The sequence below is a fragment of the Pogona vitticeps genome, chromosome 1, assembly GCF_051106095.1.
Source record: "Pogona vitticeps strain Pit_001003342236 chromosome 1, PviZW2.1, whole genome shotgun sequence".
Lineage (NCBI taxonomy): Eukaryota > Metazoa > Chordata > Lepidosauria > Squamata > Agamidae > Pogona > Pogona vitticeps.
The window spans coordinates 205,130,204-205,155,258 of record NC_135783.1 but is presented as its reverse complement, the minus strand read 5'-3'; the positions used below and the strand labels follow the sequence as shown (position 1 = coordinate 205,155,258).

The following is a 25,055-nucleotide window of genomic DNA, read 5'->3' as shown; positions in this document are numbered from 1 at the left end:
AGATAAGCACTGAAGCTAAAATAAAGGAGGACATTTGTATTAAAACATGGTGCTGTGTTTAAAATATAGTTCATATCAGAGAATGTGCTATTCTCTTCTGAATACACTGAAGCAAGGAATTTCTTAAATACAATAATCTTTCTTTACAAGAAGCCAAGGACAGGAAAGTTGTGAATAGGCCTTTATCTGTTTACCATATTGAGTTGTAGCGACAGGGTAATTTCAAAATGAAACATAATTTACCTATAACTACATCGTGGCCATCAACCAGGCCTGCAGAGAACAGCTCTTGAGATACACCATCTGCTGTGTCTGTGCAAAATGTGAAATGAATATGCATTAGTCATGATAAAAATTGGAAAGAAAAAAAACAAAAGTCAGAAAGCCAGGGCAGTTTGCTTAAAAATATATATATTTAATCTATAAACACCTATTACTAAAAAAGTGTTGAATCCAAAGCTATTCTTGTTAGGAACACCACCTACACCATCACTGAGAATTCTAATTTTTCTACCTTGTCGTATCCCAGAGGGTTAATCATCTTGTTTTTCACATACCTTCCCTTTAGCTACTGCAAGTTCTCCTCTGCTATGTCATTAGCTGTCCTTGTTGAAATGAATACAGAATGAGTTGTATTCAACATACTGCAGATGGAGTTGCATTTCCTTAGAAGAAAAGGTTCCTGGCTTAGGGATTCTTCTAGATCCATTACTTTTATGGAGGCACAGACTCCGCAGGTGTGGAGTGGGTTCTACTAGCTTTGGGTCCCCAGCTGGACAGGAATGACATCTCTTTCGTGGCCTATGCCCTAGCAACCTCCAAGTTAATGTTACATGTTAGATCTGGAGCTGTCTTTTGAAGACGGTTCAGAAAATACAGCCAAAGTGCAGAATGCACCAGACAAACTACTCATGCAGACCAGGTGATGTAATCATGTAGCACCTCTCAGGAGCCACCTGCACTGGCTGGAGCCAGGTGCTAATAGGTCTTTAGACTCCAATACTTACTGGAATCTGCCCAAATCCTGATTTCATCATCTGAGGCCTTAGAAGAAGGACTTACTCCAAGAAAGACTCAGAGGATGATAAGGGACAGGATCTTCTCAGTTGTGCCTCCCTAGCCAATTCTGGAATCCTCTGTCCAGGAGGCCTCCCTGACCTTAACATTTCTGAGCACTAGAAGACCTTTCTCTGCTTCCCAGGTATTTCATGGGATAGTCACTTTCTAAATACTAATATTAAACCAACTGACTATCTCTGCAATTTACTTTGGGGTGATGCTTTGTGTTATACAGTATATCGTTTTAGAACTGTATATACTTTTTTGTAAAACGTCTAGAATCTTGTATTCATCATCAAGCACAAGGGGATCCATTAAAGAAAGAGAGGTTACTTACCTGTAACCATGGTTCTTTGAGTGGTCCTCTGTGAATCCACACGAATGGGTTAATCTGTGCCTGCGCAGGACCTCTCGGAAATTTGTGGAGCTTAAAGAGATGATTAGTGGGATGTTCCCCTGTGGAGCGCATGCTCCATCCGCCTGAAGTCCCCTCAGTTCTCAAAAGGTCCACTGCTGTCAGAAAATAGATGGAGATGACAATGTGATGGACAGAGGGGAGGACGGGCGGGACGTGTGGATTCACAGAGGACCACTCGAAGAACCATGGTTACAGGTAAGTACCCCTCTTTCTTCTTCGTGGTCTCTGTGAATGCACACGAACGGGTGACTAGCAAGCTCACTTACCGGTTGGTGGGACGTCATGTTAAAAAGGAGGTAAGAACAGCTCTGCCGAAGCTAGCTTCATTGGCTCTGACGTCCAGCCGATAGTGAGTCACAAATGTTGAGGGTGTAGACTAGGTAGCCGCTTGACAGATGTTAGAGATATCAATACTGCAAAGAAAGGCGGTAGAGGTAGAGACAGCCCTGGTGGAGCGGGCGATAACAGTTTCTGGTGGCGGTTTTCCCGCTAGTTCATAGGACAAGGTGATTGCTTGAACTATCCAGCTAGATAGAGTTTCTGCCAAAGCTGGAGACTTTCTGAAAGACTTTGTCCTGGAAACCTAGAAGGTGAGGGAGCGTCTGACATCTAGAGTATGGAGCACGTGCTCTAGATCTGATGTTGGAGATAGAAAGAGGGAAGGGAGGACATGAGGTTGGTTGAGGTGGAATTCTGACACAACCTTAGGTAGGAAAGAGACGTCTGGATATAGGGTAACCTTGTCAGGATAAAACTGGAGATATGGTGCGTAAGCTCTGAGAGCTGCTAACTCGCTAGCCCATCTGGCAGATGTGATGGCAACCAGAAACAGAAAGCGAGTGTCCTATACGGTGGGGCTGGCATCGGTGGTGACTTGGATCGTGACCTGGAGTGGAGCAAATGGATTGCCAATTGTGAGATGTGGGAGAAAGGTCCACCGGGTAAGTTGGTGAGCTAATTCTGGAGAAAATTGTCAACAGTTTGGAAGGGGGTGTGTGTCGATCATGGGGTCAAATAGAGAAAGGTACCAGGCTTGGAGAGATCTCATTTTGAGCCTGTCATGATGGATAACTAATGTAGTTGAGGCCATGAGGCTGAGTAAATGTTGAGCCTGATGTGCTGAGACTGATGCAAGGGGACAAAAGGGCTTTATTGCAGATTTCAATTTGACTATCCTCTTGTGGGGAAGAGAGGCTGTGGTCATAGATAAGTCAAGGTGAGCCCTGATATAAACCATGGTTTGAGAGGGTTCTAGTTGACACTTGGTGAAGTTGACCTTGAGCCCGAGGTTTGCTAGTGTGGAAAGAGTGAAATGACTGTCTCTTTGAGTGCCCCGATAAGAGTTTGAGACAATTAGCCAATTGTCTATATAAGGAAAAACAGTTATGCCGTGTAGGCAGAGATGTGCTGCAACTGGTGCGAGACATTTCATGAAGGTCCATGGAGCAGTGGAGAGGCCAAAGAAAAAAGAACAGAACTGGCATGCAGTGCCCTTGAAGCAGAAGCGGAGGTACCTATGGTGATGTGGATGGATGGAAATGTGAAAATATGCATCTTGAAGGTCTATTACCACAAACCAGTCTCCCTGGGAGAGGAGAGGGATGATGGTATCGAGAGTGACCGTCCTGAAGCATTTGGGGTGGATGTATGCGTTGAGATGTCTGAGATTGAGGATGGGACAGAGGCCTCTGTCTTGCTTTGGAACTGTGAAGTATCGGGAATAGAAACCAGTGTGAAGATGTCAACCTTGAGGAAGATTTAGGCTGCTCCTTTGGCTTGGGAGATGGTGTGGTCAGGCTCAACATGGGCCAATTCCTGTCTAGGGACAGGAGTCAAGGTAGAATGGAAGCGGTGGGTGGTTTAAGGGATTCCTCCCACAGGAATGAGCGGAGACTTTGGAGACGGAGCTTGAGGGCAGGTTTGGTGAGTCTTTTACACTCCGGGCAGGATTGGGTTTGGTGCTGCTCCCCCAAACAAAAGAGGCAGCGGTCATGGCCGTCTGAAAACAGGATCTTATTTGCGCACAATATGCACCGCTTAAATGGGCTGGGGGGGGGATAAAAAAGAACAGGAATGGAGGGAAGAGAAGGGGAGAGTAAAAAGAACGGGGAGAAAAATTAAAATCGAAGAGGACTCATGGGGAAATGTCCACGAATAGAATGAAGAAGCCTAAAAAGGCACAAAGAGAGAATATTGATTGCAATCTAAAAGTTGTTGTTCTAGTTGTTGAGACAGGCCTGACCTAAGCGGTGGATAAAAGGAACTGAGGGGACTTCAGGCATGTACTCCCACAGGGGAACGTCCCACTAATCACATGTCTTTAAGCTCTAGAAAGTTTCGAGAGATCCTGCGCAGGTGCAGATTAACCCATTCGTGTGCGTTCACAGAGAACACGAAGAAGAAACAAGATACCTGCAATAAGGTACTTCCCATTCTCTCGCTTTCAGAGGCTTTGATTCATAAGGAACATGCACAGCTAAGCTTATGAACTACTTGGGAAACATACTCCTGGATTCATTCTTATGGGGAGCCAGGACCCATGGGTTCAGACTTTCGATCAGGAAGGACAGCATCTACCACTTACCTCTGCCAGCTCAGTATTCTATGAATGTCAGCTGATCTTAATAAACTGTATTTTACTATGTATTAACCCTTTGTGTTATAGCTGTGTGTTTCTGCATACATGCATGTAAGTGTGTACGCATCATATACACCAAGGTGGGCAAAATCCAGTACAGATTTTGTGGGGTTGTATCTTCTTATCAGCACTAGCCAGGAAAGACAAAGATGAGGAATGCTGTAAGTTACAGTCCAACTTCTAGAAGGCTGCAGTTTGTCCACCTGACATAATGCATCCAGACAAATATGAATCAACACAACTGGCTGCATTTGCGGTCTGTTCTTGAGCATACGAGGACTGTCGTGATGAACACTGCAACATTTATGACCACAGCACTGCTTCTGCTGGGTCTTCATAAAATGTTTTATCATGTTTGCAACAGAAGGGCTGCACACAAGCAAATAAACATCATCTGGAAAGAGAGGACATGATTCTGCCTACAGGCACTGATTAGTGTACAATTCTGAATTCTAAGTGGTTTTGCTCCCCTATGTTATCTTTCAAAAGCGGAGATATCTTAACCATCTAATCTGAGAGTAACACTAATATGGCAAGACTTAATGCAGTCATAATCGTAATACTGGCAGCTATATATCTATGCAGAGGAGAACAGCATACACAGCTAGATCTTCGACAATTGTCACCCCAGAAGTTCTAACGGCCATGCATATACGTTGCTGTCTTCTCTCTCTTTTTATCACCCTTATAAAGTCACTTTGTTTAAAAGAAAGCCCAACTGAACACAGTGGTGCCCTGGTTTACGAAGTTAATCCGTTCCAGCGAAATCACTGTAGAGAGAAATCGTCGTCAAGCTAAAGTAAAAAGCCCATTCGAATGGATTAGAAACCGGTTAATGTATTCTAATGGGCGAAATACCTCATCATAAAACAAAGATCCTCCATAGGGCAGCCATTTTCTGCTCCCTGTAGAGTGAAGAATCCGTCCCTAACACAGTGGGGAGCCATTTTGAACAGCAGGCGGCCATTTTGGAAACCCGACAATCAGCTATTTTGATCGTCAAAAAGCGAAAAATTGGTTCCTGAAGCAGGGAACTGATCATCGTAAAGCGTTTTTTTGCTATCTAAACATCATTTTGCAATCACAAAAGCGACTGCAAAAACCTAATTGTTAAGCGGATGCGTCATGGAGCGGGGTAATCGTTAAGCGGGGCACCACTGTACATGGTTCTCCCCGATGCATGCAGTTTTCAGTTGGAAAGCAATGGTTAAAGACTTAATTGTAAGATCTTTACATTTATACTATATGAGAGGCATCTTTCATGATTTATGGCTTCTGGAAATGTACACTCTTCAGGCTAGCTCTACACTTCATGTAGCAAACTGATAGTTCATTTTACAAACTCAGAGGCCTAGATCAATCATTAGGCCCAACCAGCACAGCATCACTGAATCAGTAGAAATCTGTTAAGTCATCAGTCGTGTAACTTTAATCTAGTCAGTTTTCTTCCTGCAGGAAGTAACAACCTGACTTAGGCCAAGATGTTCCAGAGTTTACACAGCAACCCAAGTGTGTCTGCAGCAACTGCTGTTTGGCCCTAAAAGACAACTATGAGGTTCACAGAACAATCACATTTCTTCAGAGTTTGGAAATAACTAGATAAAAAGAAATAGTTACTTAAAACTGATTCTTATGACCAACAATGAAGGCACAGATTGCACTGTGATTGTCCATTATGAGGGCAAACTGCTTTTGCAATGCAATGATATAATTATGGTCACCTCGACTCACGAAATGGTGGATGAGGAATGTTACATGGATCAAGTGCTGGCTCATGCTGAGCCCCATGTTCTGTGATAGGTGTTCTGTTAACAAAATGGCAACACTGTCCCCCTCCCCCATAGGCCCTAGGGGCACAGTGAGACCTTCTGGGTTTTGTTTTTAAAAACATTTCAATTTTTCATTTTTCTATTTTCTATTCTAAGATTTTGTGGACAGCGCAAGAGGTCCCCAGAATGCTGCTAGGCTACATCTGAGGCCATGGCTCATGGTTCGCTGTTGCCCATCCCAGTTCTAACCTAAGGATGGGAAATTTCAGCCACCCCACCAATACACCATAGGCTGAATCCCAACTGAAGATGGCCCCTCTACCCCACCCTGGTACTAGAAGCAACTGGAACTTTTTTTTTCTTGAGTTTGGAAAACAACAACAGAAAAGCAAGTTCATCTCCTGTACTGTCAGGCCCTGCACTTACCTTTAGAGGGGCTCTGCCCCTTCTATAGGCTTCCAGGAGCAGCAATTCTCCTCATGAAGCAAAAACCATGGGGTAGGGTTGGGGGAAGAGCCAAAAAAACAAAAACAAAACAAAACAAAAGGGCAGGGGATGCATGCAAGAATTGTAGGCAACATGTCCTCCACCCTCAGCTCTAACATATCAGGCAGCATAGAATATCAGTCATCTGCTTTATAACTAAAATAAGAGGGTTGTCATATTATAATATCTGGCTGTGGAGCGAGAGGTTGGGAGTTTAGTTCTCCCCTGTGCTTCTTGTGAGAAGAGAAAGTCTACAGAGCCACAGGCAACCTGCACGGGCCTTCCCGCTAGACAATTCCTGATGTCCTCTTCTCTCTCTTTCCTACCATTAGCTCCCTTCTTGTTTAATGTTTCTATCATGTAAAAAATGTTTATATATATATTTATTGTCTTATTTTATGTTGTTAGCTGCCTAGAGTGGTCTTAACCGACCAGACAAGCGGGATATTAAATAAATAAATAAATAAATAAATAAATAAATAAATAAATAAATAAATAAATAAATAAATAAATAAATAAATAAATAAATAAATAAGTAAGTAAGTAAATAAATAAATAAATAAATAAATAAATAAATAAATAAATAAATAATTATAATTATAAGGGTAAATCTGAAGTCTAAAATTACCTAGCCATACCACTGCTAGAAACAAACACAATAAAATGCATAAATCCATTTCTGGACAGAATGCAAAGTGGTTGTTTAAACCTATAAAACACTGAATGGCTGGGGTCCGAGCTATCTCAAAGACTGCCTCTCCCTCTATGAGCCTACTCGGGCATTAAGATCATCAGGGGAGGCCTTTCTCTCAGTCCTGCCAGCCTCACAGGTGCGCTTGGTGGGGACACAAGAGAAGACCTTCTCTGTGGCTGCTCTCAGACTGTGGAACTTTCCCTCCCACGGGAGACCAGGCTGGCCCCATCTCTGCTGTCCTTCTGCAAGCAGGTGAAAATCTTCCTGTTCAGGCCGGCTTTTCCTTAGCGACTGGCTGTCTAGGAGAGGTCTAAATTTTGTTGTGTCTAAATCTGCTTTCAGTAAACATTTTTAATATAATGTTATTAATTCTTTTTGAGCATTTGAACAATTTACTGCTTTTAGCTTTTAAGAGTGTGTTTTTAATCCTGCAAACCACCTTGGGAAGCTTTTTATGAGGAGAAAGGTGGGGTAAAACAAACAAACAGACAAAAGTAGCTCGGTCTCCCCAAGGTAATGATTTTACCACACGGTCTAAGGCTGGGGTGGTGAACCTTTGGTACACCAGATGTTTTGGTCTTCAACTCTCAATATCCCCTGCCTGCATTGCCAATGATAAAGGACTGTGTAAAGTGTCCCCAGCTGTGACTTGTGAGTAGTAGAAGTGCTAAAACACCACGGATTCTGCCAGAAAGCACTAGGGTGAGGAACTAGAGGCCTCTTCCTAAAATCATCACTACCGAGGCTTCCATATATTTTATATTTTGCCCGAAGTTGTAATTTATATGTAGCTGCCACTTACTGACATGCTGTAAGAACTCAAATGTTATGCAGCTCTCAGGATAGCTTTCAGGACTGCTTTGGTCTACATTTCATTAGGTTAAGAAAAAGGGAGAGTAGCAGAGTGCTTCCCACCTATATAGAATCCTTCTCATTGAATTAAATATTGCACCACTATGCCACTTAAAATTTACATGCTTGGCACAAGTCTTGTTTCAGATAAGTAGTGTAATATAAAACATTCGGTTGGTACAAGCAATTTCATAGTGCTAAGTTATATTAAAACGATAAAACAGAAATCCTTTTCTAAAATACCATTCGGAGCCATAAAAAGCATAATTTCAATTAACAGTCTTACCTCTGCCTGGAGTAAATTCAAACCGTATGTCATTAAGTTCTTTTCTGGAATTCCTGGAGGAAGAAGGGAGGTAAAAAGAGCCACGGTAAACATATCAAAATGTAACGAAGTGTGCCTTGTGCACTCTAAATGTATTCAAGCTTCATAAATAAGATGCTCTTAACACACAGGCTCTATTTTATAGTTTTATCCCTTGTCTATTCCCAAGTGCATTACAAGTGCATGAGGGGTCAATGCAAGGGAAAAACCCTGTGGAAGAAAAGTTTAACCATATGATGCCTTAAAAATAAATCTAGAATGTTTACATTTATTTATGAGGGAAAGCGAATCTAATTAAAAGAAACAGAGAGAAAAGTTTCATTTTGTACCATGAAAAGCATCCATACAAACCACATATTCTGAGCTATTCTTATATTCTCAAATTATTCTCTCCTGACAATGAGTTGCTGGCTAAGATTACAGCCAGAAGCCTTTCTAATCTTCTACAAATCGTCTTTGCCTGGATTGAGTTTCCTTCTCACAGTCTAATCTTCTTCCTCAGGCTGGCACTTTTGGTTGTGTACTGATTTCAAAACAGGGTTGGCCAAAGGGTGGCCCTGCAGCCGTGGCCAGTGTTCTGAGTGGTGAAGAAGGATGAGAGTTGTATCCTCACAACATCCGGAGGGTGACACTTTGCCCTGTCCCCCCAAACTCTGCCACTGAACTAACAGAGGCCAGCTATCCTGAGGGACAGGATCCAGAATACTTCATCCATTCTTTCAAGCGTGGCTTTGAGTTTTTCTTTCCTTCCCCGCCCCCCAAATATCATCAGTGCAATGAAGAAGGATAAATGGCTCGCGAAAGATAAATGTCACATCAGGGGACCATATTCAAGTTTATTCTTATGAAAGCTTCAGAACTTTCAAGTCACTTCATACAACAGTCCCAGAAATCAGGGAAAAAGCCTTACTTATGGGGGGGTGGGGTGGGGGAAGAAAGCAGTTTGCCAGGAAAAATACAGCAACAACAGAGTGACACTGGGTTTGAGTTGTTCTCAACAGCATCCTCTCTCATGGGGGCCCTTCACATCTCACAGGAAGAGATAAAATCGTGCTCTTGAGGATGCATTCCTTTGTGAAGAGAGCATGCCTCTCCACCTCTCCTCACTCTAACATGGAAGGTGTATGGTGCACAGAGAAACAAACACATGATCCCTCTTTCCCTCTCCTCAAGTCCTAGTTCCATCCTTGTGGTTTATTTATTTATTTAAAGTATGTTTTACCCCACCTTTCTCCTTAAAAAAGGACACAAGGTGATTTACATCATTAAAAGACCATATTTAAAGCTAAAAATGGGAAGTATATAAATATTTAAAAAGGATCAAACAAATACCACTCTAAGAAAAGGAAACCAAAAGCAGCATCAAAAAAATATTCAAAGCAGTAAGGCTTAAAAAAACCCACTCTAGTCATTGAAAGAAAGCTTGCCTGAAGACAAAGTTCTTTGCCTGCTGGCAGAAAGACAGCAAAGATGGGGCCAGTCTGGCCTCTTGTGGGAGAGAGTTCCAGAGTCTGGGAGCAGCAACAGAGAAGGCCCTCTCGTGAATGTCCACCAAACACACCTTTGAAAGTGGTGGAACTGAGAGGAAGGCCTCTCTAGATGGTCTTAACAACAGAGCAGGCTTATAACAGGTGACACGGTCCTTGAGATAGCTCAGGATCAAGCCGTTGAGGGCTTTATAGAGGAAAGGCTCTTGCTGATACAAGATCAACCCATGAAAAAAGGTGCATTGTATAAAAAGGACAGAATCATACTGACAATCCCTCCTGTGATATAATCGCAGGTGGACAGCTTCACTGATAACCCCTCTCTGTTCAAATTTGTAATATGTTTTTATCGTTTTTGCCTAGTCCAGTATCAGTTTAATGAGTTTTCCATACATCATAAATCTTTGCTCCAGGACAGGGTGGGAGATGGGGCTGGGAGAGAGAGGGAGAAATAGTGTGAGGGCACCTTCTCATGTTTTTGGAAACATACAACCATAATTGCCCTACCTATTTTTTTCCCTTAGCAAATAGCTCAATCTGCTTGAAAAGCTAATAGCACTGAAATGTGTTTTGAGGTCCATTATTCTTTTATTCCTCAGCATGGAAAATGTAAGCAGACTCATATTTCAGTGTACCAGGCCATGAAGGCTTGCTGTGGGAAAACTAAATCCAACATCTAGGCACAATCAGCCATGACTGAGAACTATTATCATTTGCTAAACACATATTAAGAAAATGTCACACAGCCTCAAGAACAGGTTCACGCTAGACCAAAAAATAATAAGAAAAGGATTGACAAGGCAACAGATACCACTGCTATAAAAATGAACAGAACAAAAGATGTATCCAGCTGCTAAGTATAGCAGGGGCAATTCAAAAGGTGAATTGATTTTTCTGTTACATTCCTTATTTTGATCAAATGGATATTACCCTGTTTCCTTGAAAGTAAGACCTAACCTAAAATTAAGTCCTAGTATAATTTTTTTTCGGGATGCTCGTAATATAAGCCCTGCCCCCAAAATAAGCCCCAGTTAAGTGAAACCCTGCCCTCCACCATTGTGCAGCAACAGCAAGAACATGACATGACTGTATTTGAATAAATGTAGATTGCTGTACATGAAAAAAAAATAAAACATCTCCTGAAAAATAAGCCCCAATGTGGTTTTTGGAGCAAAAAGTAATATAAGACCCTGTCTTATTTTCGGGAAAACACAGTATGTAGCACAACAAAACCATCAAGCAAAAATTTCCCATTATTAAGCATGCACTGGTAAAGTTCATTTGCTTTCTTTAGCAGTTTAAGGCAATAAACAGAATGTATTTACATCCCAGCACAGAAACACCCAACTCAAACTGGGAGTTTCTTTCATACTGAAAGACGGAGAATAGCAACTTTCAATTGTTTCTTGCTCCTCTTCAAGGACAACAAGTGACTTCAGATCATGTCTCTGCAAGAATGAGGCCAGGAGAAGGGGTAGCAGGTGAAGCTACTGCTCCTACTACCTTTTTCCGGGCAAAATGGGATAATGCTTCCTCTCACCTTAGCAGCCAGGTAAGAAGGTGAGGGGAAGAAGGCAGCTAAATACACCATATAAACATCTGCTCTTGGAGAAAAGGAAAACTGTCACTATGACGGATTAGATCAGGCCAGTTGTGGTAGAAGCTCAGATGATCCTTCTATTCTCACTTTAAGACCAAGTCCTTTAAAGCAGTGGCTCCCCACCTTTGATCCTCCAGATGTTTTGGGCTTACCCCTAGAGTACCAAACCAGCATGGACAATGATCAAAGAGTCTGAGAAACTATTTGGAAGGCCAAAGTCTAAAAACCAGTGCTCCACCAAAATATATAAAGAAGCTACTGTTAGCTGAGCCCCAGTAAACAAAAATAAACAAGCTTAACTAACATCTTTATCTGGTGCCCATCAGCATTTTGCTCTCCAGCTGTTTAGATTTCAATGCTTAGAATCCCAGACTGTTGATTACAGTCTTGTTGTATACTGGCTGGGGCTTCTGGCAATGAAAGCCCAAAACATCTGGATTAAGAAGGATCAGAGAGGCATAAATTTCTAAATGCAAACTGAGGACTTTTGGACTGAAAAGCTATGAATATTTTAATAAAGTCAAAAGGCAGAACCTTCATCCTCTTCCCCTCACCAATAATTCAGTAAGTATTGACTCAACCAAAAGCATTCCTCTGCTCCACCCACATTTTGGCTAGCTGACAATTTATGGGCATAGTCATCAATTCACACACACCCTCAACTCCTTGAACTACTAATGACCAAGCCTGAAAGGTCTTGAGGGAAGAGGCAGGGCCAATTTTCCCTCTAAGCCGTGCACTATTGCATTGGGGGCATGTAGCCGATAGAGTATTGCCCATCACTATGTTGCTGGAAACCTGTGAGCATGAGGTGGAGGCTTTGCCCAGCACTGGAAAATTAGAGGGAATGTTGGGCATGGCACTACATTACAACAAACACACACACACACACACACACACACACACACACACACACACACACACACACAGAGAGAGAGAGAGAGAGAGAGAGAGAGAGAGATTATATATACATATGATATATGCATCATTTTAAACATATATATGTTATGTTAAAAATGATGCATATATCATATGTATATATAATCTCAGCATATATAATCTTAGAAGAGGGGATGTACATCACTCTCCAAAGCATGGAAGACCTAGGAAAGAATTTGCTCTCTAATGCTTACACAGTTGTATTATGCATATATATATATATATGTTTAAAAGAATTTAAGCCAATCAACTGATTAAAGGAGCCCTCAGTTAGTCAATCAGAATCCTGCTGTTGATTTATACATGCATAAATTAAATCATGCTAACTAATGAAACACTGGTTGCATCACCTGATGTGCAGTCGGGTGTGCACTTTGCAATGTGAATAGTGTCTCACTAGATAGCAGGAATTTGCCATGGTGAGTTATATAATTTAATTTACACAACTGTAAATCACCAAAAAGGAATATGTGCAATCTGTCTTCCCTAATTTAATATATTCATACGTGCAGAACTACAACACTCATCATTCCCAGATACCATGCTTTTGCTATTTGCCTATCATCCCCAAACACATAAGGAAACTTGGGAAAGGCTTATTGTGATGGACAACTATCTGTTGCACTTCCAACTACCACTGACATATAATTATTATGTTTACTGTATGTGTCAACTATATAAGCAAAAGGAGCTTCTTAAATAATCTTTCTAAATGGAAAGTAAAATTTGCATTTTAAAATCTTTCCACTTATCTTTAGATTTTTCATTCTCGCCACCTCATTAAGAGAATATCTTTTCCACTCACTTTCAATTAAAAGTGATTGAGGAATTCTCAGAAAAGTGCAATTAAATCAGCAATTATTCTCAAAATCTGTTTGCAGCTACTTTAGAATTTTCTCTTGGGCATTTTGAGTGCTGTCCTTATGCATATCTTATAAACTTCATCCTACAAAACAGGTCTTCTGCTTAAAAGGAAGGAATGAAGAAAAGGAATGTACATCACTTTAAAATCAATGCGATAAATTAATATAGTGCCTTCTCCACACAATGGAGAAGGTTACAGAAGTCAGGATGGAATAACCTTATCACGAGGCATATTTCCAATTACAGAATTCAATTAAGCAACAGCCATCTGATTTACAAGACAGTGACAATGATATTCAGTGCAGGAGGACTTGACACACCATACAGATCAATATTTACTGCATCACAGAAAATAAATGATTGAAACAACCTCTCTAAGGCATGGCATTTTCCAGCTTGATCACTTTAAAATAGTTTAATCATTGAGTGCGTAAGAAGAGCTCCACAGCACGAGACTGAAGGCTCATTTGCTCCAGTATCCAGCAGCCAGCCGAAGGCTTGCAGGAAGTCCACAAGCAGGGACACGAGGACAACAGCACCCTCCCACTTGTATCTGCCAGCAACTGATACTGGCAACCATGCCGCCTCTCTGATCTTGTTGATACAACTCAGAGCCATGTTGGCTAGTAGCCACCAACAGACTTACCCTGTTTCAAATCTATTTGATTCAAGAAGCCATTTACATAATACATTCTTCAAGGGGAGGAAAAAGTCTTCAGAGATGGGCATGAACTGCAGTTCAGTGGTTCGGCTACACCCTCACAGGTGTGTACTCCCTTGTCGCGCCTCCTCTGAGTCCTCAGTCCACCCAAACTTACATACTGCCATTTAGCTCAGGAGTGTAGGGTGTATGGCCTTCCAGATGATACTGGGCTTCAGTTCATCTCAGCCCTAGCTATCATAGCCAATGGAGAAGAACGATGGGAGTTGTAGTCCAACAACGTTGGATAGGCAGCTGGTGCCCAGACTGATTCCGCTACTTGCAAAGGTTCTTGTGGCAGCACAGAGACTAGGAAGCATTAATTGAGCCTCACTTTTTGTTGACTGCAGCTCACTTCGTCAGAGATACCTGAGGGCTCTGAGAGAAAAACCTGAGATCTAGGAAACCTAACCAAACAGTAACAACAACGACAACCACCTTCACAGTCTTTAAGTGCCACTGGTGTCTTTGCTACCTGTGCTGCAACAAAAAAAAAGTAATACAACTAATTTTTGAAGACTTCTAGAGCAACACTTCAGTCTTTTATCTCTTAGCCTTCCACATACAAGTCTAATTCTCAGGTTTTAAAAATCCATTGTGAATGCAGGAGTGGTACATAAATTCTTGCATTTCACAGAACAGTGGCTCTACAAAGCTTACTGGTTGCGTCTCAAAGTGAAGTCTATTCCAAATTTTGTACAACCTGTAGGGACTTAAAATATGATAGAACAGTGTGATTCTATTAGGAAAATCATTTGGGCAGAGTGTAAATATTATTGTTTCAAATTATATATCGACCGATAGTGCTAATGCATATTCTGGGCAGTTTACAGAACCATCATGCAAGCAACATATAGGACAATTACTAGACTTTCTCAGCTGCCAGGGTATTTATTTATTTATTTAACTTCTATGCCGCCCACTCTACCCAAAGGTCTCTGGGCGGCTTACAACAATTAAAATACAATAAAAATACAATATTAACAATGAAAGCCCTCTTTATCATAGAAACAAAAGCACCTTGTAATCTATCTTCCAATAAAAAATTACAAAAAAGGAGTTTTTTAAAAAAATTAATTAATTCAGCAAATAAGTGATAGAAAATTATGGTGTCCTAACATGAAAATTAGCTATTAAACCCCTGAGAATTTCTCATTTCAGTTTAATTATTTTTGTATCTTGGCTGTATTCATCCATCCCTGCATCTAAATGGGTCTATAAGGACCCTCCCATATGAAAGTGATATGAACGCTACCCTGCATAGAGCAGCATACGCACACTGGCCAAGATTTTGCCTCCAATCCTTAAAATATAGTTCTTCTTGAGAGTAAACCAAGTTTTTATGAGCCTCACAAACAACTCCTACTACATGCTACACAATATTTGTACTCTGTATATAGTTGGCTGAAATCTTGCTGTGCAGACTGGCCAGTTGTTCCCACAACATTCAGGAGCAGTTAAATGAACCACAGAACTTCTACCTGTAGTTTGGTTTGATGTTCATCCCTGGCAAGACTTGTCATCCTGCCTTGTTTTCCTCCCAATAAATGACTCATGGCTTATTTCTTTGGTGCAGTAGAGAGAGAAGCCAGAGAGTCAGACCTTACTGGATTTGGCCATCACTGTAAACAAATCTTAGTTCTCTTCAAAATTTGTTCAGCCGGTCCTGCTCGTGGAGGAAACAAATGCCCCAACATATTGCCATATCCATGACAATCCAATATTCTTTATCCTTTAGAGACCTTACCACTTTTTTCCAAATTCTAGGTTGCTATGATGCCTAAATGTTCCCCGTATGTATGATGCAGATAGTATATAATCCGCGCCTATAAAGACTTTATGTGCCAATGCCTACAGTCCAATGCAGAATTGAGTAAAAATGTGTATGATTCATGGGTGTAATGCCAAACATGAGTGTTCAGGAATCAGAATCGTTGAATTTAGAGCAACATGCCTCTGGGCAAAGATACTGTAGAGCAGTCTGCATGGCTGGAGAAAGATAAGTGTACATTTCCTGTCAAAACTGAAAACTGCATAAATGAAGCCCAGACTTATTCAACTGGCATTTACAGCAGTGTATTTTTATTTTATTTATTGTATTTATTTATTTATTTTTATTTTATGTACCCACTGGTGGTACCATGAAACAGCAGAGCGTCAAATATCCTTGAAATCTGGTGGACTGCAAACAAGTGATGGACAAAGAAACTAACGCATGCTCAGTAGGAAGCAAGACTGCCACTTATTTGACCACACTTAAATACCAACTATGATATTTTCTTTGTGCCTGAGATACAGCACGTTGTACCCTGATATTTTTCATGGAATCGAAGTACCTAGAGTAACATTTAATGTCTTACTTTTTACATTCCTTATAAAAGGGAATAAGGGAGAATCTTTAAAAGCTGCAGTTTACAACTGAGCACAGTAATGGCCCTTCACGCTTGTAAGGATGGTCGCTCCAGAGGAGAGGAGTAAGTATTTGCAATGCTAACACAGCAGCTACCAGCTGCCACCAAACTAGGCAGGATGCAATAAATTTTCCCACCAGGCTAATTCTATGTTTCTACATGGAAACAGCACTTGCTGTTTGTGTCTTTATTGCCCAATGTGGATAATAAAAATAAGTCAGTACTTACTCGAAGTAAATAAGCAGTTGGGGAAGAGATGGCATCTCTTCAAGATCAAGATCTGCCAATTATATGCAAAGATATGTTTAGAGTTGCCATGTGTCTCTATTCATTAACTCTCTTCCCCAACTGGAAATGATTCTTGTATTTTTGAGATTGAACCCATCCACAATAGTAGCCATAGCACCTCAGACCTGAAGTAAATTTCTCTGTGTTGTTCTTCTGTGTTGCTGATATGATATGAGGAAAGCTTTATATATTTCCTTCTCATTAAGTTCTGTCTGGTTAATCTGAGGTCCAAAGGGTAGCTGTTTTTTTAAAAGCAGATATTGGGTGAAATCTTGTTGCTTACTTAAAATCCTAAGAGTAAGCCTATTAAATCAGTGGAGATTTGGTGAGTCCATTCGTTTACAAGTTCCATTGATTCAATGCGCCTATCCTCTTTGCAACATAATACCTAAGCAATAGGATTTCAGCCATTAAATGAAGAAAAATATATTTTCAGAATTCTCCCTCAACAGCAGATGGATGGTAATTTCTGACAACAGTATGTCTCTTGTGATCTATACTGATTACAAAGCAGTGAACTTGACTAGTGGGGAGCATCACCACAACCACAGATAAATCTACCCAACCAGTTTATGATAAATCAGATAATATATTAATCACTTTTTAATTGTGTTATGATATGATTAAATGTGTTAATTAACTCAATGTGACACAATTAACACATTAAATGTGTTAATTGTATTATGAACTTTTTCCCCTTTAGGCAGCATTTAATGAACATACAGAAGATGGGATGTTTGGACTGTGTCATTGAAGCCACCAACATGAATTTAACCAACGGGGGGGCAGTGGAAGACAGGAGGGCCTGGCGTGCTCTGGTCCATGGGGTCACAAAGAGTCGGACACGACTTAACAACTAAACAACAAATAAAAATATTTGCTGTATGTGATTTTTTTAAAAAAATAGTTATTTATATGAATTAACTGTACCAAAGTATAAACAAAGAAAATTCATAGATGATAGGTTTATCACATCAAAATTGGTCAACTGGCTGGACAGAGTAAGGAGTAACTTTTAGGATCCATAATGTAATCAGGCACATACCATTCAATATCAAATATGGAGGCAGGCAGTTACTCCATCGGCATTTGCCACTAAGATACAGTTTTTATGAGGGTGAACTATAGCAAGTATTAAGTGTCAGGTGTTATTCTCCCCTTCTTGTTAAATATTTAGGATGCTATTCTTTTTTTCCCCTGCAAGAGAATTTAGAAATAATGGCTTCATCTTAAATTTAAACACAGATAGCTACAAGTATATTGAAAAAACAGCAAAATAAATTGTCTGAGACAAAAGATACGATATACTCGGATCCTGCTACACTTCCCTTCTTCTTTGTAGGAGAGCTTGTTGATTCACGGGAGGCTCCACCTGCCCTGTTCCAAAGGGCTCCCCATCCTCAGAGAAGCAGTTTGAGAACAGGCTGCATGGAATGTTGCAACGGGTGCCCTGGGCCAAGAATGTGCAGTCAGTGGGAGCCTTCTTCGGATGAGGATTCCATTCGTAGGATCTCAGAATCCAACCAAAGCAAACCAATTACAGAAATTAATTCACACACAGAACCCGCAAAACATTTGTATCTTACCGCAATTTTAATAATTATTGAAAACAAAAGTAGACTTAAAAAAAAACAACACCCTCTTTTCTTTGGACATGTCTAAAGCAGGCTTGAATCAGTTCAATAACCTTTTAATATTCCCATTCCAAACTTTAATTTTACAAAGAGGCCTACTTCAAACGCAGGGAACACATAAAAATCTCACCTTAATAAAAAAAAAATCAGTACGGGTTCATAACAAAGCTATATGCCCTCAAGACTGCCAGGATATGCTTAAACCTTAACTCTTATGGGGATTAAATCAACAAGAACCATGCATTTATTATGGATTTATGCCTACTGTCATGCTTTACTTAATTTATAGAATATTTTCTAGAACACAAAACAGTTGCTGCAAATCCAGTCTCATTCTTCATCATCATTAAGTTCTTCCAACCATTCAGACTTTGGGGGGCAAATCTGAAAACTCTAATTTCTCCAAATTATCCACTTACAATGATGGCTGTCCTCCATGATTGAAGGTGGCAGACTGCCTGTAGATATTACATTGGCTTGTTCAACAGTGCTGTGATTCCATAATGCCGGTCTCAGGATCATTTAGCCCTACTAATTTGTAAAATGTTAAAATGTCATTTTAATCAAGTCACCATAATTTGGCAGAGTCATTGCCTAAGCATTCTCAACAGCAACCGGCTTGCTATGACAGATACTTAATCAGAATACGCCACTATCTTGAGTGTTTCCAAGGTGTGCCAATAATTTATTTATTTGATTTTTATACTGCCCATCTAGCAAATTGCTACTCTGGGCGGTATACAACAGCAATAAAGAAGCATAAATTATATAGACATAAAGGATACAAAAGTTAATGACAACAAACTAAATCCCTCATTTCAAATAACAGGACAGGTGGCAAAATAAATGTTACTCAATATAATATGCATCCCTCCTTCTTCCACCTTTATCCCAATTAATTGTGGAGGAGCTTCTCCAAAAGCTTTTCTAAAAAGCTCTGCTTTGAGCAACTTTTTCGAGGTGTGAAGGCCACTTGATGTACCTCATGGGGTATCACATCCATAAGGAGGGCATCGCAGTTGAGAAGGCTTTGAGTTGATTTTTCTGCACCACGTGAAGTCTCAACACATGCAGGCGTGAGGTCTGTGAGGCCTGGGTCGGATGGGCAGTTGAACTTCACAGAAGATGTTCAGACAAGTAACAAAGTCTGAAACCGTTTAGGGCTTTACATGTTAGAACCAAGACTCTGAACCTGGTACGGAAGCTAACTAGTAAACAGTGCAGGTGAGCCAGAGTTGGGGTGATATGACTGAATTTCCTCACCTTAACTATCAGTCTGGTCACCACATTCTGGACCTCTGGAAGCCTCCGTATCAGCCTCAAGAGAAGCCCCTTGTAGAGTATTCAGTTAGCAAGAAGCATTCAGAGTTAGTGATGCAGCTAATTCTAGCAAATTGTTGACCAAGGTTTGAGATCAAATTTCTCAGAAAGCACCGTGTTTGCACGCATGTGCACACAGCTAGTACAATAGTCTTTGGGAATTTATTTTCAAGAGCAATAGGAAAATCAATTTGTGACCAATGGTCAACTTTCTCCCAGGGTTCAGTGCAAAGAACAACTGGATTACTGCTATAGCCACTGGGCAAAAATGAAAATGCTAACTGGTTGCCTCAAGTCACCAATTCTGTTTATTACACATTGAGAAATACTGCTGAAAACATTAAATGTGTGCCACACTCTTTCCAGCTCACACTGCCTCCTCGCTCAAAAAAGAGAGTATATGTATGTATGTCTGCAAGAGGTTTACATGAGCATTGCATTATCCCCTCTGAGCTCCTGCTTTTAATTCCCTCCACTCCACTCTCCCAAACCCAAAGCAAATCAGCCTCTTTTAAAGATATTATACAAAAATAATTTCAACCTGATTTTCTGTATCTCATGATACCTCCATGGTTCTGCCATCCTTTCCATTCTATGTCCCAAACTCCAAAGCAAATTATCTTTTTTTTTTAATAGACTAGTTTCCTCCAACTAACCTGAGTCACTGCAGCAGCAGGATGGAGCACAAGAAAATAAAACACTCACATTGCCCTTTTTTCTTCCTCCTACTGTGCGGTCCATTTAAAGATTAACAGGGAGACATCTATTTTCATTCCATTTTTGAAAATAGTGAATTACAGTTTTGGTGATAACCCATCACAAAGTTATCTCATTTCAAAAAAGAGTTACTTCTTAGCTGCGATTATTACAGACCACTTTGTTTTCCCCTGAGCGCACTGGAGAATCCTTCACCATAAGATTAATACCTTTCCAAGCAATCTTTGGGACTGGATTTCATCCACTCTCATCTAAATAAATAAATAAACACTGGGGCTGGCCTCTGCTCATCCACAGTACAATCTAACCATACAACAGATGGCTCTTCTGCACATACATTAATGGGTGCTATGCAAGACCAACAACTGTGTTTCCTGTTCCTGTCGTCCAGGACTGCCACAAAGTTCTGATTTTAGTCAAACTGGAATGTAACCAATTTCTGTGCCACAGAAATTAGACAATTAAACACATGAGAAATTGTAAGGCTTTGGGTCTAACGTTCACTGGCAGATAAGAATAATGATGTTTTTGTTATGTGCATTAAATGACTATCGGCTTATGGCAACCCTATGAATTAGCAACCTCCAAAAAGCCTTGTTGTCAACAGTTCTGTTAAGCTCTTGCAAACTCCAGGCTGTGGCTTCACTTAGGGAGACAATCCATGTCTTATTTACGTAGTCTTTCATTTCTCTTTATGCCTTCAGGTTTTCTTGGCATTACCGTGTTTTCTGATGAGTTTTGTACAATAGTTTAGTGCTTTTTATTTTTAAGGAAAATTTCAGCCTGATTTGATCTAGAACTTATTTACAGTCATGCCTCACTTAACGACTACCCCGCATTACGATGAATCCGCTTCATGACAACGTTTTTGCGATCGCTTTTGCGATTGCAAAATGATGGTCTAAATGGGGGAATTTCGCTTAGCGGTGATCGGTTCCCTGCTTCGGGAACCGATTTTCGCTTTATGACGATCAAAAACAGCTGATCATCGGGTTTTCAAAATGGCCACCGGGTGCTTAAAATGGCTCCCTGCTGTACTTAGGGATGGAATCCTCTCTATACAGGCACCTAAAATGGCTGCCGTATGGAGGATCTTCGCTGGATGGTGAGTTTTTAGCCCATTGGAACGCACTGAACGGTTTTCAATGCGTTTCAATGGTTTTTTTATTTTCGCTTTACAACGTTTTCATTCTACAGCGATTTTGCTGGAATAAATTAATGTTGTTAAGCGAGGCACCACTGTATATGTGTTTATGGTGATCCAGGGTATCTGCAAAGTTCTCCTCCAAGATTGCATTTCAAATGAATCATTTTTCCCTGTCATCTATCTTCACTATCCAACTTCCACAACTGTACATAGTAAACTGGGAATACTGTAAGTGTTGATGATCTTCACTTTGGTCTCCAATGACACGTTGTTGAACTTGAAAATTTTTCTAGTTCTTTCAAAGGAATAATGATGTACAGTGGTGCCTCGCTAGACAGTTACCCCGCATGACAATTTTTTCACTAGACATTGGCTTTTTGAGATCACTATAGCGATTTGCAAAACAGTGATTCCTATGGGGGAATTTCGCTGGACAATGTTTGGTCCCTGCTTCACAAACCGATTTTCGCTAGACGATTTTGACAGCTCCCTCCACGCTCGCAAATAGTTGTTTTCGGGACCTCAGCTTCGCAAGACAGCGATTTAAACAGCTGATCGGCGGTTCACAAAGCGGCTTTCCTATGGCTGATCTTCGCTAGACAACGACAATTCTTCCCCATTGGAACGCATTAAACAGGTTTCAATGCATTCCAATGGGGAAATGCTTTTCGCTAGACAATGATTTCGCTAAACAGCGATTTCAGTGGAACGGATTATCATCGTCTAGTGAGGCACCACTGTATCTGGAAAGAAAGTTCTCTACCAATGTCCAGCATTTGGTAAATGAGTTATTTGTCAACTGATTTATCCCAGAAGCAGGCAGTCTGATTAAAGATATGACAGTTCCAGTTATCCTTCCTTTCTCACCCATCCCAACTTTCTCTCCAACAGCCTTCTAAATTCATATATACATTGTATAAGATTTTTCTTTATCTAGTTATGTACTCATAACACTTTGATAGAAGGAGGGCCTTGTATTGTTCTTATAAACTACTGTTACATTAAAGTCTACATCTCCCTTCACCAACCCCTTTTGTAATTTTGTCACTTTGTTTTGTCCCTCATGTTAGAAATGAGGATCAAAATTAAGCAAAGTTTCCATCATTACACAACATTTTTAGGGGCAGACCAATATATTAAGCCTCAGAGGCTCAAAATAAGGTTTTCCTTCTCAAGAACAAGAGACTGGAAAATATGAAATAAATCTTCTACTGTTCTTCAAATCTTATTTCAAGGCTACTATAATGAGTTCACTGTCTCTGTGGATGGTAATTTACTGAGAGAGTGTCACAAAGTCAATTTTACTATAAGATATGTTATCATGGTTTGATTTAAGTTTTACTGTTCAGGGAAACCTTGATAAAAATGATGCAATGCACCTGAATGTGAGAGGAGGAAGAGAGAGTCTTTGTAGAAGTCAAATGAAAGCGTATAAAGACTTGAAATTGATAAAGTTGCCAAAAGTTTGTGTCTGAGTGAGCTTCATGAGAGGAGCTGCGTAAATAGATGCAGTACAGGTTCGACATAAAAGCCGAAACATATTGCTATTTAATCTCTTATGTCTGTGGCAATGACAGCTCACGACTGGGATGAGGGAATATCCCCCTTGAAATTCTGGGGTGAAGTGCCTTCCTTGCTCTGGTCCACCAGCTATCCCTGAGCTTTGAGCTAAACTTCATGCTACCAAAGAGGCTAGATTGCTGTGGGGAAAAAAAAACATGCATTTCAATGGTTGACCAGGCATATCCTGGTTAAACAATGATCCAAGCCTCCTAGTGTTCCAGTCCATCAGCCCTCTTCCTTGACTTATTTCAGCATATTAAGCTGCAGTTAGAGTAGGCCCACTTGAATCAATGGAATTTACAGAGGAGTTGATGCACCAAATCCCTGTTGATTCAATGGACCTACTCTACTGCAATTTACCACACCAAGCAACAGGATTTTGGTCAAAGGCTGTTGTTGCACACTGTTAATACTACCTACTGAACTGTTTTATACTGAGTGTAACAAATACCTTTAGAAAGTTCTATCATTCTCAACAGTTGAAAAGTAAACCAATACTTCAAATGAGAGATCCTATAATTTAAAATGAACTTTTCATTACTAAAGAAATGCCATCCCAAACTGGTTTTGATCCCCTGTGTGTGTCTGTCTGTGTGTGTGCACGTGTGAGAGCCAGAGGGAGAGGGAGGGAGAGAGAGGGGGGGAGCATCAGGAGAGAATTCTTAAGACAATGTGTTTAACATGCTAATGTTGGCTTGATACTCTTTGACAAAAATAGTTCTCATCTTCAGAGAGACTAAGAATTCCAACTAGCTCTGCAGGCCTCATCAACAACTGGATTTAATGACCATCTCAGCAGGTGAGTGTTTAAGAGGTTCATTGGGGTGGAAAATGGAGAGAAGAGAATTTAGCTACTTAAATCTGTGTTAATATCAATTCAACACAGCACACGACAAATGAACTGCACCTTGTCTGTACAAGCACAAAATGTAAATAACTTTTTTAAAAATACTGAATGGAGTGGTAGAAGTAAGACAAAAGACTAGGGATGGCACCTCATGCAAGGTATTTATGTATAGAGTAACATATGGAGATACAAACACATAAGGTAAGTCACAACTAGAGTCGGCCCACTGAGTCAGATGGAATTTGGCAAGTCAATAAGTTCTACTCTAGATGCAACTTACAATTCAGTATCAGACAGTGTGATAAAAGAGGGGATTTCTTCCGCACATTGTTGCCATGTCAAATTCCTTGTGGGCTTTTTTTTGGGGGGGGGGAGACTAGTGCTAGAATACATGAATGGAAGGAAATGAACGGAAGGGACCTGGAAACAGGCACTCCCTTTTACGTTAAATTGAAAGATCAATGCACGAAACACAGGGCAACAAAAGAGGCACCGACCAAAAGAACCTGAAATATGGTGAAAAAACCCCAAAGCTTTTGCCACAGACATCTCTACGGAATCCAATTTATACCTTGCTGTGCTCTCAGCTTTTGCCAATGGTAAGCAGATTTCCTGCCAATGCTCAAAACACAGAAAGAAAAGCAAACCAACTCACCCCCAATCTGTGATTATCAAAATAAGTGATGCCGTTGCTGTTCTGGTTAGAGCGCTTCTCTTTAAATTGTAAGAGAAGCGGCGCCAACAAAAGTCCTTTTATCTTGGACGACTGTTGTACATTCTGACTGGTCCAGAAATATTGCCTGCCTTTTCCTTCTACAAGAAGAATGTACTCAGACTTTTAACAGAAGCTCACAATTTGTAAGAGTCATAAAAGGAGTTGTAATAACATTAAACTTCTTCCAAGCACTGCTCCCAAGTAGTTTTATGCCAAAGATTAGGAAGACAGAATGAAATACGAGACAATCAACCAACCAACCAACCAACCAACCAGTCAATCAATCCAATACATAATCATAATCTAATCCCACTACGTTTAATGGAGCTTTCTCCTAATAACTGCTGTACAACAAGATTAGAGGGTAACATGGAAAATGACTCAGAGAACCATTTCTCTGGGATCTCTGGGACAGAGACTCAAGTTCTGAAAAGATTTTTCAGCCCCACAATATCACTGAGAAGATGAAACCCTGCACTTTTTGACAGAAGATTGAACTATGAATGTTAATAGTGGCTGAAACCCAGCAGTAAGTTGCACCAGAGTAGGCCCAATGAATGGGTGGGGATTTGGTGAGTCAAC

At 40.5% G+C, this 25,055-nt stretch overlaps 1 protein-coding gene and 2 long non-coding RNA genes across 5 annotated transcripts in view; 1 reads left to right on the top strand and 2 right to left on the bottom strand.

Annotated features, from left to right (window-relative positions):
• Positions 1-25,055, bottom strand: part of LOC144589585 (uncharacterized) — a 284,446-nt gene that overhangs the window by 102,987 nt on the left and 156,404 nt on the right. The window lies entirely within an intron of this gene.
• The window catches only part of STK39 (serine/threonine kinase 39), a 132,702-nt gene that overhangs the window by 12,863 nt on the left and 94,784 nt on the right, over positions 1-25,055 (bottom strand). The window contains exons 15-17 of one of the 3 annotated variants that reach the window (XR_012081552.2): positions 18,584-18,695; positions 8,203-8,255; positions 244-312 (exon numbers count right to left, since the gene is read on the bottom strand). Coding sequence is in view for 1 of the 3 variants with exons in the window: in XM_072981813.2 (XP_072837914.1) it covers positions 244-312; positions 8,203-8,255 (122 nt within the window). In the remaining 2 variants the exon portion in view is untranslated. Of the gene's footprint in view, positions 1-243; positions 313-8,202; positions 8,256-17,981; positions 18,042-18,583; positions 18,696-25,055 lie in introns of those variants that run through there. The other 2 variants (XM_072981813.2, XR_012081553.2) reach the window with 2 other exon arrangements.
• LOC144589586 (uncharacterized) lies at positions 312-24,399 on the top strand. Its single transcript, XR_013545779.1, has 2 exons — positions 312-16,053; positions 17,234-24,399. It is a non-coding gene; the product is annotated as an uncharacterized LOC144589586 (long non-coding RNA).